At 45.2% G+C, this 16,355-nt stretch overlaps 1 protein-coding gene across 1 annotated transcript in view; it reads right to left on the bottom strand.

Moving 5' to 3' along the window:
• NDUFA10 (NADH:ubiquinone oxidoreductase subunit A10) overlaps positions 1-13,723 on the bottom strand; it is a 43,275-nt gene extending 29,552 nt beyond the window's left edge. Inside the window, exons 1-7 of the mRNA XM_075027769.1 lie at positions 13,571-13,723; positions 12,282-12,450; positions 11,450-11,665; positions 10,543-10,629; positions 6,881-7,002; positions 4,251-4,330; positions 325-379 (exon numbers count right to left, since the gene is read on the bottom strand). Coding sequence (XP_074883870.1) covers positions 325-379; positions 4,251-4,330; positions 6,881-7,002; positions 10,543-10,629; positions 11,450-11,665; positions 12,282-12,450; positions 13,571-13,651 — 810 coding nt within the window. The 5' untranslated portion in view covers positions 13,652-13,723. The remainder of the gene's footprint in view (positions 1-324; positions 380-4,250; positions 4,331-6,880; positions 7,003-10,542; positions 10,630-11,449; positions 11,666-12,281; positions 12,451-13,570) is intronic.
• Between the last annotated feature and the right edge of the window lie 2,632 nt (positions 13,724-16,355).

Below are 16,355 nucleotides of genomic sequence, written 5' to 3'. Positions count from 1 at the left end.
AAACCCCTGGCATAAGTTACATCAGACAAAAGACACTAACAAAATTATTAGTGATAATCATGTGACCTAAAGGGGGTTTTGCTTGCTCAGCCAGCCAGGTATCTTGGCAAGAGGGATGGGGGATGAGATTTCCACTTTGACAAAACAACACTCACTTATCAAAATATTCTAGTACAGACCCAGCCCAGATCTTTTCCATAGCAACAAACACTAAATGCATTAAGTAGTTAACCAAGTTTATCTAGGACAATGTTCTCTGTGCATTTCAGTCTTTGAAGTTTTAAAAAAAAAAAAAAAAAATCAACATATGAAGCCAACTCTTACCTTCTCCACATCCTCTGCCTCAGTTGCTGTGTACTGCAGAACTTCACTCGTCTCGCTGCAAAGAGGAAAAAAATTGAATTCCCCCAATACAACTGCTCCACCCATCCTCTCCCCCCGTTCCAAAATGAAGCAGAAATAAAAGTTAAAAGGCACAAACACAGAACCAGAATCTTTGCAATTTTTTAGAATGCTTACAGAGTTCTTCCAATAGAACTCCTATTAGACCTGTAAGTTGCTGCTTTCCTGGTGGAAAATTGTTTTTAAAGGGCAAATGGCTTGTGGTATTTACATAGTTTCAGTTCAAAAAAAAAAAAAAAAAATCCCACCTATGAATTTGTTTCCATTTCATTAATATGGACACTTGCCCCAATTACAATTTCCCAGTCTATTTGAAGCCAAGTGAAATTTTCAACCAGTCTAACCCAAAACTTCTGCAGACCTTCCTTTTTACAAGTACATTGATACCTGTGAGTAATTTTTAAGAGAAGAATACATTAATTCATTCTTATTTACTAAGACTGAGCTAACTAAACCAATACAACGCAGACAGCAGGATCTGTAAGTATAAAAACATTTAAAACAGGTAGTAGCTTACTGGTTACAAGATTGTTTTCTTATTCATACAGCAGCCTTCATAGAAAAGTCACTTGCAGAGCTGGGCCACAAAAGGAATTCCTATATGAATATGTTTCACTACTACATACACAGAGCTGCCCTCAGTAACAGTTGTTCCCAAACCTGCTCCAGCTGCCCTGGTAGACCTTTCCTTTAGCTAACAAAAACTTAAGAGAAAACAAAATGGATGCCAAATGTGCACGGTATATCAAACAACACATAGCAAAGCTGAAGAGCATGGAGAAGAATTTACAGACTTTTTGCTTAGCACAACCACTTCCAAAGTTTAATCAGGATTAAGGTTGGCAATCTAAGTTGTTCAAAGTAGTCACATTATCAAAATAATTTATAATTGCAGCAGTCCAAACTAGTTCCTGGTCTGCATTAACACTGGTCAGTCAAAACAGCTCTGGTAAAAAAAGTTCATTTATAAAATGCCTTTTATTCCTACAAACCCCCAAGTTCTTACAGTCAGCCATTCAACTGGTGCTCGTAGAAGGGAAAATACTTAAAGAGTTTGTTCTCAACTTGAGAACAAAGCAGAAAGCCTCACACAACTCTTCAGCCACAGAAAGAAAAGGCCTCCTTTCAAAGGGAGCTGCTGTGACAGTGTAGCATGCATACTCACATCTTCAATATCAGCTATCAGTAATCAAAGGGAGAGGTTAGACTTCATATATGCCAGAGGCAATTGCATTAACAACACAGATCAAATCACTTGATACTCTGCAGATTATTAGGGTTTTCATTAAGAGAAAACAGCTGCCCAGTGGAAGCAGTACTGGATATGAAAGAGAAGATTAGCAATCTTAGGGCTTTAGTCCAGGAAAAGAAAAACCAAACAAAAACCAAAAGCGGTCTGTTCAAAATCACGACGTAGTACCTGCCACAGCACCAGGCTCACAAATCACTATCAAAAGACACATTAAAAAGACAATCATAAACATGTCAGACTAGAAAGGAAGCACCAATTTTAACATAGTCAAATATCCACTATAAAACATAGCACTTCAAGCAGTATCAAGTTGCTCCAATTAAATGGAACACGATAACAGGAATTTTGCTAAGTAACAAACTACACTATTTTCCTCCTGCATTTCAAGAAAAGCAAGAGAACAAGCAAACATAAGCTGGAACATGGAAAGTATGCAGGAGTTGGTTCAACAGTCAACTCTTTTTAGCCTGTTTGAACCAGATTTTGGTCATCCTCAAGAGTTAGGGAATCAAATACATCTTAGTCTGCCTAGAGACTAATAGCCAGGCATGAATATAGTTCACTGCATCACTCTGCAAGCCAGTGAACAGACAGTTGAAGCTTCTGTATATTTATCCAATATACAAGCCATCAGCGAGGTCCAGAGATGTACAAAGCTGAAGTTTCACCCATTCACAACTCCCCCACATCAAGGGGACAGAGACGTCCTTCTTCAGACCTGAGCACAAAGATTGATCTGACAAGCTATTGTAAGCCCATCTGCTGATGAGGATGCCAACCAGAGGGTGTTTGCTTAACAAGTGTACTGACCATGTACAGACAAAGGGGAAAGAGTTGAAATCACAGCAGGACCAGGTCTAGGATTTAGCCTCACTAAACACCACGGTATATTTCTGGGGCTCGATTTGATCCAAAGAACAAGCAGCATTTTTCTCCTCACCAGTAAATTCAAAACAGTTCTGCCCTCAGGGGGATGACAGTCCCAAGGCTTCCCACCCTCCCTCTCCATCCTTAGCCCCTGTTTCCTTCTGAGTGCCATGTGCTGGCTGCTAACCTGTGGGGGACGCATTGGGAGGCAACTGACCGTACATCGCACCATCAGCTTCTGCCCTGTATGAATGACAAGCTCAATATGAAGTTATTCAGTTCAATTGCTGACAGCACAATTACACTGATTGACCTTGGGAGATGGAGCAAGAAAGCAAGAGGAAACAAGCAGGCTACAATATACCTGAAGATCTACTTTGACTTAAACAGTCAGGTTCATCCACACACCGAACCTTGCATGATTAGATCGTTTTATGTAAAGTAGGTCTGGCTCTGTGACCTTTAAGAGTTTCCCCTTCCAGAAAGCTATCTGTTTATGAGGGACCAAGATTGCTTGCATTCATATGCTTTTAGATTTTTAAGACAGTTTGATTTTTGATAGACCTCTTCTATAAGAATTGGGAAAGCTGGCAAACTGTAATAGTCTACTCATCTCAAGTTTACAGTGCACTCATTCTCGCTTCCCAGTTAGAGAAAGCCAGGGGAGCCTAGAGAAGAGCACCTTTAGTCTCTCAGAGCTGGTAGCAATGCAGTCTTTAACAGCACCAACAAGTCCATCAAAGCCTTTTCCAATGCAGAAGGCTGTCAGGTATATGCCTCATGAGGTGGAGAAACAGAAGCAGAAGAGGGAACAAGTCCTTACCCGAAAACCTCTTTCTCCTCTGATTTTGCATCACTATCAAGAAACTAGACAAAGCTATGGCAACTGAAAGGTGGTTTTGAGAGAGAAAAATCCCAAACTTTCCAAAAAGGCCTGAGAAAAGTTTATATTGCATCACATGCTCCTCAAGTCATGCAAACACACACACACTGCTATAGCCATAGCATTCTGGACATCACTCCAAGAAAACACTCCAACCACTGTTGTGAGCTAACAGAAAGAGAAACAAAGGTGTCAACACCAACCACACAGAGCACTGTCAGAAGAGGGAGACAGAACTTGTTTTGCAGAGCAAACACAGACCAGATTTCGCCTTTGCTGCTGAAGTGCTCTTAACTATGAACAAATTTATGCTTCCCTGTATCCAACTGCATGACAGCAAAGTTGCAATGCCCCAAGACAGCAAGATGAAAAAACCATAGTGCGGATTGGGGCTCATTAGCTTTGCAACATTATTTGCAACATACTGTGGCAGGACTCCCTGATCTTAAAGGTCTTTTCCAATGTAAATGACTATGATTCAATGATATTAGATAGGTCAATTAATGAAATCCAGTTAATTTACTATTGTACAACACTTCACCCGCTCTTAATCTCTTCAAAAAACATTACTTTACAAAGCTCACACCTAAAAAGACTTAGTTTTTAGTTTTCCGACGTTGTTACACGACATCAGGCTTTTCAGATGCCAGAGGTAACTACACACAAGTATACGTAGTTAGTATGCCATGGATGCAATACCCCATTCATCAAGACATAATATTGTACCATGTAGCACAAAGAGGATTTCTCACATGACATGGTTTTATTTGCTTATATTGGCAGAGATTTTAAGATTTGCACTCATTTTTACTCAAAAACTCAGACAAAACAGTTTGGTTTGCTAACCTGATCTCCGGTAAGAAAGTTTTCTTGTAAGCGTCCTCAATGTTCTGGAGATACAAAGCAGACACCTTTTTCTCATATGGCTAGAAACAAACAGAAAACAATATTGTGAAATGAGTTTTCTTTTCTTACCAACGTAGATTCCAGTCTAAGCAGAAGGCACTGTTATACCATCTGTCAAGAGCTCACTCTTGTATTAGCAGCCAAATATCCAGTGAACCACAAACACATTAACGAAAATTTTAAGAATTAAGACAGTTGGAATGTTTAGAATTTCTTATGTGGCACTAAATATCTAGAGTACCCCAAGGAACAAGTCTGCATTAATCACTGCTTTACCATGTACTATTATGTCCATTGTTTAATAATTAGCCATATGAGTAAGATTCTTCTGATATGCTAGTGAATCTAGAAAGAAAGGGAAAAGCAGATTCAACAGAAGAATGTACATCAACAGTCTCAAAAAGTTTAACTTTCCAAGGACTGATTAATCCTAGCTACCTGCATATTCAAGTTACATATAATCATCTAAAAAAAGGATAATCATAGAACAGATTGTCCAAGTCTGCCTTTCAATGACAAGGCCAATGTGCACCCACTTCTCCAGTTTCAGACACGTGCACAAGCGACCACCCACTCCAAAAATCTTTGAGATTTCATGGCTATTATACCCGCTGTTACACAGTTCGCCACCAGCAGCATCTGCCACACGGTGTACTTTAATGCCAGATTTGCAAAATGCCATGCATTTCTCCAATCTACCAAGTGTTCCTTCAATTCTAAAATTAAATTACATTTCCTGCTTGAAATGTTCATCCAAGATGCCCATTATGTTGGAAGGATCTATGTCTCTGCTAGTTGGGCTCACTGGAGGGCTTTTCTTTTTCCAGTGCCCTGCAACAACAGCATGCTGAGTACCAATCAAACACTACATGCACCAGGAAGGCAGAATTTCCAAAAATACCATCCCCAAACAAGCACTAGCGTTCAGCAGTGCCACTGCCCCAGGGAAGTTACCAGTTACAGCAGCAATTTCTGCTACGTCTCAAAAATGCCATGGACCTTTATGCTCACAAGGGCAAAGAACTCACAGGTTCCCACAATACATTAAGAAGCTTCTAATTCTGTCACTGAAATTGCTAAAACAAAAAAGCTATGGTTTTCCTATACAAAAGTATCTTGTTCGTTGAAGCGCAGAGGCACGTTCAGTCATGGCCTAAACTGCTGGAGGGCAGAAGGGGAGAGTCACTTGACCAGTAGACTAAGCAAGCCAGGCCACAGAGATCACGAAGCAGCAAGGGCAGCCTTCCATTTACAGCTCTGAAGTCACTCCCCTTTGGCAATCATCATTCTCCCTCTTAAATGAGCAGGAAACTGCAAAACGAAATGCTGCTAGCTCACCCTAGCACACTAACATACACATACATGCTCCAAGAAGCAAGCATCGCCAAGCATTTAAGAGACCTGAGAATTTTTTAGTAATAAATCCAAGTTTTCTTTGAATCTGTCAGGCTTTCCACAGTTAGATACTTCACTTGACTACAATTTCCCTCAGCCTTTGAACAAGGTACCAGGTAAACACCATTTAATCCTCGTAACACATCTGAGAACAGTTACAAACACATGTCCAAATATCACAGGAGGGGGAAGAACTCAAACCAAAAACCTTATTTAGATTAGTCATTATATAAAAAAAACTCTACAGCTTTTCTGATCCAAGATTATTTCAATAACCCAGTAATCCAATATGTTGATATAATGAGAAAGGTAATTTGAAGACAATGCTACAGACCAAGTTAATTTTCTTTTAACAGTAGTCTCCATCCAATACTATGACTTCAAAAAAGACATCTTGAAGCAAGAACTATGCCACCCTCAAAGAAAACGTTTTGAAAGCAAAAGTGAGAATGTCCCACAACTGTCAAAGATCAACAATAGGTAAGGGTCACATAGCATGACCTCAGACTAGATTGAAGTTGCACTAGTGACGAGAAGCAACTGTATTTCTTATCAACTTTATGCAACATTAGCCAGAAAGCTCCATGGATTTTATATGTCATGGAATACCTATACAAAATCAGTTTTAAGTTTAAAGTTGGTGGTTACGCTGTGTTAACACAAAAGCACCAAGCAGTAGTTCTCCTAATTTCAGAAAGTTAACTAAACTTGCTGATCACAACTGACCCACGCTAACATCACCACATGTCTGAAAAAGCAGTCAGCTGGGAAAGCTGGAGACAGGGACCACAGCTGGAGCTTGTGGCACTGAGGAAGTACAGATAATCTTGGAGTATATTGCAAGAAGCGTATTACCTGGGCATGACTCCTGAAATGGCAGCTACAAAGGCTGGTTTTTAAGAGCAGGTGAATTTTATAGAACTTCTCGTTACAGAAATAGACAGCATGCTGATGCAGTAAAAAAAAAAAAGGTGGTTTTTTTGTTTTTTTTTGTTTTTTTTTTTTAAATCAAGCACACCAGAATACCCAGTCATCACCAACACAGTTCTTATACCTAAGAGGACAGGAAGCTTTTCTGAAGCAGAATTTTGCACCAAACCCCATGGAAATCACACATAAGTGCATAACTACAAGAGACATTAATAGGTAGTAACAGTGGCAAGAGAGAAAATTACCTCTCCTTTCTCTTGAATCCTCTTCTGCACCTCTGGGACGGGTACATCTATATAAATGACCAAGTGAGGTGGCAGGAATTCACAAATGCTGATGTCTTTGATCTCCTTGTAGTGATCAAGGCCTGTATAAAAACAAAACCAAGCACACTGGAGAGCTAAAGGCAGCCCAGCTGAACACATACACACATTCCAAATGAGGACAAGTGTAATAGGAACAGCATTAAAATTGGGGTAATGAATCTGCAATCATTTCTTGAGTGTTTTTTCCTGCATTTGCTAAACACATTCTATTTGCAAATAAACCACATCCCCCACCTTTATATTTGTAGTCTCTTCTTGGCTGGTTTAGCAAGTTTAGGGTAGGCTTTTCCTCAAATAGGATTCAGGAAGTTTTTAGAATAAAAAATCTTCCAGAAACAGAAAGTAAAACACAATTAAACTAAGAAGCTACAAGCACTGAGATGTAAGAATCTAATATCAGTTATATCAAAGGGGGGATTTATTTCTGACTTAAGTTTAGAGAAACCTAGGTTTTTCCTCTGTTGTTTAGAGACAGACCCTCGAAACATCATGGAGAGACTGCAGCACTCAGGTCACCTGAGGTGACCACTGGCTGGGGCTGCCTTCTGCCACAGCCTCATACACGAAATAAGTGGCCCTGTCCTATCACAAAGATGATAGTGTGGCAAAGGTTGTAACGGAAAAAAAAGTCACATGCTTCAAGAGGACTTTGCAAGAAGTACTCCACTTCCCACCATGGGAGGAAACCCAAGGATCAGGCAGGCATTTGCCTTGCTCTCCGATGCATACACAAAATCATGCTGTGGTGAAGCAAGTACTTTAAGAGGTCACCAACCCAGCAGTGTCCCTCCCTCACCTGTACTGGAGGCATACTCTGCACTACTGTTACTCAAGAGCTCTGTGCTCTACACAAGCAACAGCAGACCTCTCCAAAAACACAACAACCAGACTCCGCTTCAGAGGATAGGACTGGAGGACCTCACCTTTCCATGCAGAAAAATGTATCTGAGGGGAGTTGGACAGTTCCGTGCAACTGGGTTTTTCTACCACATCAGTCAAATTCCTAAAGAATTTGGGGGTTCATAGCTTGTGATTAGGAAGCCATGCAGGTTCAGGGAAAGCATCTATTCAACATTTAAGTAGCATGAATAGCACAAGCTCCATTTGATCTGGCTGAAGTGCAAGCTGTCCTCAGTAAGACTCACCAGCTTAGCCAGAAATGTAGTGCCAGGCTTTCAAATTCAAATGGTTTGTGAAAAATTTAAAGCCTACTGTGCTTGGCAGCACAGTAAGCAGCAGTCAGCAGTACCTCTAATCAAGATGTTAGCTGTTTAAGGATTTCAGTACAATCCATTATTTGTTGTCGGAATTTTATATTAACTATAAACTGTGGTTGCTGGGCTTTGCTTGCCTCCCCAGCACAGAGCAGTTAAGACACAGTTCATTATAACCAGCTCTCAAACTCATTCAGCAAGAAGTTGCAACTTACGGGTCTTAAAAAACAAATACACAGCTCCTAAACCTAAGCCAAATCAAACAAGGCAGCAGAAACCCAAGGCAGTCAGGGAAACAATTACCTTCACCTCAGGAGTAGCCAAAATGCCAGATTTGCTAAGAACAGGCAGAAACAGGAGTTTCAATAGTAATTTATGTAGGGGTCAGCTGATGACTGGGATTTACAGCTATTTTCTCCAGACTTTCAAACTTTCATGCAGCTTTAAGTTTGCATGTTTGGGCTGTGGCTGGTCTGCTACATGTGCCACAGAACCGCTCCATTCCTAGCCCAGGGATGGAGACTCTACAAGCCTGCCCACAAGGCACCAGCACAGAAACACTGTGCTGCTCAAGAGCTCGGTACCCATAACCCTGAACCACAGAATGACTGAGGCTGGAACATCTACAGATCAGCTGGTTCAACCACTCTGCTCAGAGCGGGATCAACCAGAGCAGATGGCTCAGGACTGGGTCCCACAGGGTTCTGAGTATCTCCAGGACAGAGATTCCACAGCCTACCCAGGCAACCTGCTGCAGGGTTTGACTACCTTCACAGCAGAAAATGTTTTTTCTTATAAACGGAACTCCTTGTATTTCAGTCTGTGCCCTTTGCCTTTTGTCCTCTCACTAGGTGCCACTGAGAAAAGACTGGTTCCATCCAATACTCCTACCCATCAAATATTTATACACATAAATACCATCAGGTATTTACACACATCCCCCTGAGCCTTTTCTTCTCAAGACCAAAAACATCCCAGCTCTCTCAGCTTCAACTCATACACCGGATGCTCTAGTTTCTTAGTGACCTTTGCTAGACTTGCTCCAGTAAGTTGACACTTTTTTTTCAACTGGTAGCCCAGAAATGGGCACAACACTCCAGATTTGGCGATCACCTCCCTTGACCTGCTGACAACACTCTTCATGCAGCATCCCGATGGCATCCTTTGGTGCAAGGGCACATTGTTGGCTCACATTCCACTTCGTGTCCATCAGGACCCCCAGGTCCTCCTCTGCATAACTTTCTAGACAGTTGGCTCCCAGTATATATGGCAAGCCTGCAGTTATTCCTTCCCAGGTGCAAAATTCCCTTTTGTAGAACTTCATGAGGTTAACATCCAACCACTTCTCCAGCCTGCCCAGGTTCCTCTGAACAGCACCAAAAACATACGGTGTGTCAACCACTCCCCTCTCAATTTTGCATCACCTGCAAATCTGCTGAGGCTCCACTGTGTCCTGTCACACATGTTTTAAACCCACTTTAAACCTGGTTTGGCCCCAGTGTCCTCCCCTGGGATACAACATTAGTGATTAGCTTCCAGTTGGACTTCGCACGACTTACCACAACCCTTTGAGACCAGCGGTTTTCAATCCACATCACTACCCATATATTTAGCCCATACTTCATCAGTTTGTCAGCAAGGAGGTTATGAGACAGGTATTGAAAGCCTTGCTTAAGTCAAGATAAACAATAGCCATTGCACTCCCCTCATCCACTGAGCTAGCCTTCTACAAGGAGCTGACTATCAGGTGTTTAAGCATGATTTCCCTTTCATGATGACTATTCTCCATCACCTTCACATTCTCCATGTTTGGAAATGGCTTCAAGGAGGATTTACTCCATCACCTTTCTGCAGATCAAGCTGAGGCTGACTGGCCTGTAGCTCCCTGGATCCTCCTCCTTGCCCTTTTTGAAGACAAGAGCAACATTGGTGTTCTTTTGAGATTCAGAAGGGAGCTGGCCATTTAAGACAAGTAGGCCAAACCTTGTTGACCCATTATTTACCTCCCACCTAATGCTGCAAGATCAAGGTCTGCCTGAGGTACCTCTAGTCCTCATCAGCATGCTCACCCACATTTCCAGGGAACTACAGGAAGTCTGGCTGACAGGACACAAGCAATACACAGAATACATGTTCTTTAACATATAAGCAGAACCAAAGCCTTGAAGAAAAACTGAAAGTCTCATGGCTTGAGGTTGGTCCGTGATGCATGGAACAGCAAGGTGCTAAGCACCTTATGAACAACTCTGAATATTCAAAGGAGCCCATCTTCCAAGCAGGCATTTTAGTTTCTTTTTTGAAAACTAAACTACCACACTTCCGACAGATTATGGGAAAATAAATTCCTTTTGCATGCAAGCAACTTACATCGCTTGTGGATATAGCCTTGATTAAACATTGCATCCAGAAACACGAAGTCGCTGTAGGGAGAGCGCTCCATCACCACACCTTGTCCTGCAATTGAAAGTAGGTTCCAGTCAGCAAGGCTCAAAGAGACTGCTGGCAGCAACATTTAAAATTAATGACAGTACTGCTCTTACAGTCAGTTTTCCAAATGCTTTTCTAGGAATTTTAAATAAAAAAGCAAGGTTTTGGCTCACGCAAACGTACTGCATGTGTATGCTGAACATGCCTGTCTCGCCCATATATTCTCCTACTGTGCCTACCACTACAGTAGCTAAGTACTACTGTATTTAAGGAGTACATTTACATATGTGTCTGAAACTTTCTGGCATTCACATCTTTTCATCTTTTTTGGAAAACATTTATTAAAGCACAAGCAACAGGTAAATCAGTGTTGGTACAGGAAGTCTTTTCTCACCAGAAGACACTCAAATTGTAACAATACCACCACACCACAGTATTTAATGAAATCAAAAAGACTGAACAAAAGACACCATCAGGAACTAAGTCTAGGCAGAATTTTTAAAAGGCTGTACAACTCACAGCTATCCTGGTATGTTTAAACATCTTCTTGAAAATAATCATCAGGGATTGCCAAATTAAAATTAACAAAATCAGTAACTGGTACTTATTTCCTTTGCTAGAAACGATATAAGATACTACTCTAACAGAAAATGTGCAAGGTAGTTTTCTAAATGGGCTGTTAACCTGTACTCACTAAGAGGGGGTGGGTCGGAATATAAAAAGCTTAACAATATTAAGCCATTCATTTTAAAATGCAGATACTAGCAAAGCACTTCAAAACAGCTTATTCACAACTTACACTTGGAAGTTAATTTAGAAGTGAAATTTATTTACTGTGAAAGCTAACCTGTGGTCAGCAGATGCTCCAATGCATCAGCATACTGTAAAACACGATTACCAAACAGCCAAGCCTGCAGTCGGTAAGAGTGTCCATCAGGGCATTTTGGATCATTGTAAAACCTCTCTAGGTTACAGAAACCATTAAATTTCTCATGCAGCAACGTTCCGTCTCCAGTGATTCTGTCTAGGTAATGGATGTCTGCTTCCGGGAAATATTTCATTCCTGACAAAAAAGAAACCCACAACAGAGCACCAATCCAAATAGTAAGTTTTGTTCATTTACAGTAAACATCTATTCAGGTCATTAAATATATAGCTGTACTTCAAACAGCTCTTGAAAACAACACAAAATCCTTTGGTCAATCACATCACAAAGGGCAGATGAACCCTAATTTGAAGTATTGCCACCTTTTACCTCCTGAGTGAGAGCTGAGCTATCATTCTAAGTAGAATCTTTTTGCCAACAATCCTCTAATCACCTTGATGCACTGCATACACCCATGCAGAAAATGCTACCTCTCAGGGTGCTCAGTGACTCCACCAGAGCTAGGAGCTCAGTGAGCAAAGTGACTTCATTAGAACTGAAATGTCATTCACAACTAATCATACCTACACAAGTATCCACAGATCTGACAAACATCCTGTCCTCATCTCAAGCCTCACCAATGTTTTATTCTCCCCTTATCTATAAGCCCTCCACATTAACTGTGGCATTGCCAAACTAATAATTTGCTAGTCAAGAATTGCTGGTTTGGTGAACTGACTTTCTTTACACAAGAATGACAATTCCACTGTTAAATTCTATTAACTGTTAGAGAAATATATAAAACAAGATGTACCTAGTTTTTCTGCTATTTGTTGTGCAAGCTTGCCCTTCCCAGAAGATAAGTTTCCCTCCACTGTAAAGATTTTGCTGTATTCAGTGAACTTTTTTGTAGCTCTGTCTCCCAACATGTAAGCCAGCCAACCATACTGCAAATTCTGCTTAGGGCTGATATGAATCCTTGCCTGAAAGAAAACAAAATTAGTGTATTTTAGTTTTCTTAGCTGAACTAGGCATGCTCAAAGTGCAGCTTTTTCAGACCTTCTGCACATGCAGGAGGATACACACTCACACATCTAATACAAGGAATTTTCATACAATAAAGTTAGCGCTGCCATTTCAGCTTAGCAACTGAAGCGGTATTTAGGCTGAGAAGCTGTTTATGAAACGCAAGGCTGAGAAGACAGAAACCACGAAACAGTCTTCAGCGCATTTAAACCCTGAAGCGGGACTGCTCTGCCAGAACTCTGCTCTGAACCTACACAATGACTAAAACTTCCTAGACTTACTGAGAACCACAGACACATGACATGACATGTGTTCCCAAGGGAGATCCTACAGCAGGCTTTTGCTTGCATTTTTGTTTGTTTGTTGTTGGGTAAATATTAAAATTAAACCCTCTCCCAGTCTCTCAGGAGACAGCTACAGCTTCATTTCTGCACAACACAGTTCCTGGACAAAGGTGGAAAGAAATAACCACCTGGCCTGTAAAGCTGAAGGCAGTACTTTACTCAGCCCTGCTCAGCTAAGCCGCTCAAGAGACCTTGGTAAAAACTGAATAAGTCTTATTTTGAGGGATGTAGTGACCTCACTTACACACGTGAGGTTTTATTTTTATTTCACATTCTTCTGCTTGCACCGCCAAAGATCACATTCACAAGCTGAAGGTCACTGGGTCATCGCACCCTGGTCTCAGATATTTGTGCCTCTCTCTATCTTAAATCTCGCCCCCTCCCCAAAGCCCCTCCATTCGCTCACTGGGAACGTCCCCTTCTAAGGAGCAGCCCAAGCCTCAAACCCCCGCCGCAGGGCCATCCCCAACGCTCCCCGCAGACACGGCCCCCCCCACCCCGAGCACAGGAACGCTGCTGGCAGCGGAGGCCGGTTCGGGGGCCCATCCCCGCTCCTCACGGTAGGGGAGAGGGCGCTACCAGCCCAGCCCACCCGCCCGCCGGCCCCGCGGGGAGGCCGGAGCGGCCCGGGCACCCCAAGGTGAGCCCGCCCGGCCGCGCTGAGGGGCGGCCGTCGCAGCCAGGGGAACGGCAGCTAGCCGCAGGGACCTCCCCCTACCCCGGCCCCGCTCACCGCCGGCACGACGGCGCTCCCCAGGCGGCCCCGGGCGGCGGCGGCGGCGGCCGGGCCCAGCTTGGCCAGCCACAAGGACATGGCGGCGCCGAGGAGACGCGGCCGTCCCCCGCCGCGACGGAAGGGGGGCGGGGCGGGCGCGGAAAGATGACGTCACGGCATCGGGCGGAGAGGGGGGAGCAGTAGCCCGGGCGGGGGCGGCTACGAGGGGGCGGGGCGACTACGAGGGGCGGGGCTACCCTCCCTCGGCCACGCCTCCGTCGCGCCGGTCACGCCCCCGCCGCGCCTGCAGCAGGCAGGGAGGGAGGCTGCTAGCAGGCAGGCAGCAGGCAGGCAGGGAGGCAGGCAGGGAGGCTGTTAGCAGGCAGGGAGGCTGTTTGTTAGCAGGCAGGCAGGCAGGCAGGGAGGCTGTTAACAGGCAGGGAGGCTGTTTGTTAGCAGGCAGGCAGCAGGCAGGCAGGGAGGCAGCAGGGAGGCAGGCAGGGAGGCTGTTAGCAGGCAGGCAGCAGGCAGGGAGGCTGTTAGCAGGTTAGCAGGCAGGCAGCAGGCAGGCAGGGAGGCTGTTAGCAGGCAGGGAGGCTGTTTGTTAGAAGGCAGGCAGCAGGCAGGGAGGCAGGCAGCCCATTGCCTCGCAGACGAGCATGCCAAGGGGTGGGAGGTCGAGGGGCGAGAGAGGGAGACTTGCTCTTTCTCTGGTGCCACGTTTGCCTTGGGGGAGTCCCGGTACAGCAGAGCTGTCGGGGGGGCAGGCAGCGCCAGGAGAGAGGAGATCCTGGCCTGTCCCGCACGCAGCAAACCTTGGCTGCCTGGCGCCTAGAAAGTCACTTCCCTGGCGAATGTTGTTCCCTCAGCAAGCGCAGAGGTGCTGGGAGGAGAACGGGTGGTGGGACAATGGCACAGCTGCGCCCGTGTCCCTGCTGGCTCCTCGGGCATTGACCCCTCGGCCAAAATGGATGGGAGGCCTCGTGCCAAAGCCCCTCGCACTCCCCCCGCCTGCTGGGTCCGTGAGTCAAGAGGATCGGGATGTCCGAGGCTTGAGCTTTGGGGAAGCAAGCCCACGTCTCACTGAAGATGAACTGCTTATTCCTGGTTCTGCTGCTGCGATAGGATGTGACCGAACACCGGCCGCGTTGTGTCCGTCGTCTCGCTTTCCATCAGCCGCCATGTAAGCAGATGTGAAGGATGCAGCCTGTGTGCCACCCTGGCCTCTGCACGACCACCGCTCCCCCTCAAGATTGGTTGGCACCCGGCGTGGGCAGGCTCTTACAACAAGGGCCCCGGTGTCTGGCTACCCACACCGTTCAAGATTTACAAAGGCAAAGAGGTGGAAATCAAGATCTGCCTCCTTCTCCAGCTGTATGGGAACTCATGAGCTGGGACAGCTTCCAGTTCCCCATCTAAAACGCTTCCTGCCACATGCTTTGGGCCTTTGATTTGGGTTGGTTTTGCACCTTTGAGTGATCCCATCCCTGTCTGGATTCTCCCTGTTCTCGAAGAAGAGGATGGTGAAGGTCCACCAACCCCCATGTGCATTTGCCACTCTTTGTGATGCCACCAGCTGCTCCCAGCCTGGGGCTGCTTGGCCCAGAGAGGATCCCTGTCACTCTCTGCAGAGAGAAGGGCATCTGCCTGGTGCTTCTCAGTGTTGCTCTTGGCTTGTGGCAGAGCTCCCTGGGCCTCTTTCAGCAAGGACAGGAGTGAACTAAATTGGTGGCCTCCCAAAATGAAAGATGGACTGGGAATGGAGGCCACAATGAGGTGGCAACGGAAGAGATGGGGGATAACTCACCAACTTGTGCTTCTGCCCTCAAGAGGTGCCCAGCCTGTTTGCACAAACCCCACAGCAGGCTCACGGGCTCAGGTAACAGCAGCCGAGGACACGTTCCTCATGCACGCACCGGAGCTGGGCGGCTGCGGCTTGGGCCAACCCTACCACTCCTGCCTGCGGCTGGGGCTGGGGGTCCTGGAGGAGAGGGGATGCCTTAACCACAGGGCAGGAGAAGACACATCCTGGAAAGCACCCTGAGACGTGGTGGTGGGGAACCTTGCTGCTGCTCTTGGAGGTTTTACTGATCCTTGCCACAAGATGGGGCTGGGTAATGCTGAAGGAAAGCTGCTTTCTCCCTTCTGCCACCATGGCTTGTCCCACGGTGCCGTGTTATGAGGACCAACAAGTCCCCAGTCTCACCCAGGGCTCGCTGGAGACTCTGGGAAAGGCTGCTGACACTGCTGACATCTCCAGGTATCACATTTAAAGCATCTTCTCTGTAGAAGCTGCTCCCGTCTCCATACTGCTGCAATGCACAGTTGCTGGAAACCATGTGGGCAGTTTTGTTTCCTCTTCTTTTTGGGTTTTGCTCTTGGTGTTTGCCAACAGGAACGCTGGAGAAACCACTCTGCTTCAGGAAGCATTCAGAGCAAATTTGCTTTGCATCCGGAAGGATCCATCTGCCCAGCCAGCCTGACCTCCCATGTTGGTCAAGGAGCAGAAAACTGCAGAGGAACCTCTGAATGAACCAGAGACTCTGGCTTTTAAACACTCAGCTCTTGACCGAGCTTTGAGGTATTGGAAATGCCTCTTTGAAACAAATAGGGGGAGAGAAGAAGGTTCAAGGAGATGTCAGGGTGAGAAGGGTTGGCTGTGCCCCACACCAGGCATCCCCCAAGTACCTAGGACCACGCTCCCTGGGCTGGGGTCTCTTGCTGCTGGAAAAGAAAATCCTCCAAGAAAGGGAGCAAGTGGAGACTTAGTGCTGCCTTGTGCTGCCTTGCAGAGCAGTGTCCA

The sequence above is a fragment of the Buteo buteo genome, chromosome 5 (assembly GCF_964188355.1).
Source record: "Buteo buteo chromosome 5, bButBut1.hap1.1, whole genome shotgun sequence".
NCBI lineage: Eukaryota > Metazoa > Chordata > Aves > Accipitriformes > Accipitridae > Buteo > Buteo buteo.
The sequence above is the reverse complement of the archived record's forward strand: the minus strand, read 5'-3'. Positions and strand labels throughout refer to the sequence as shown.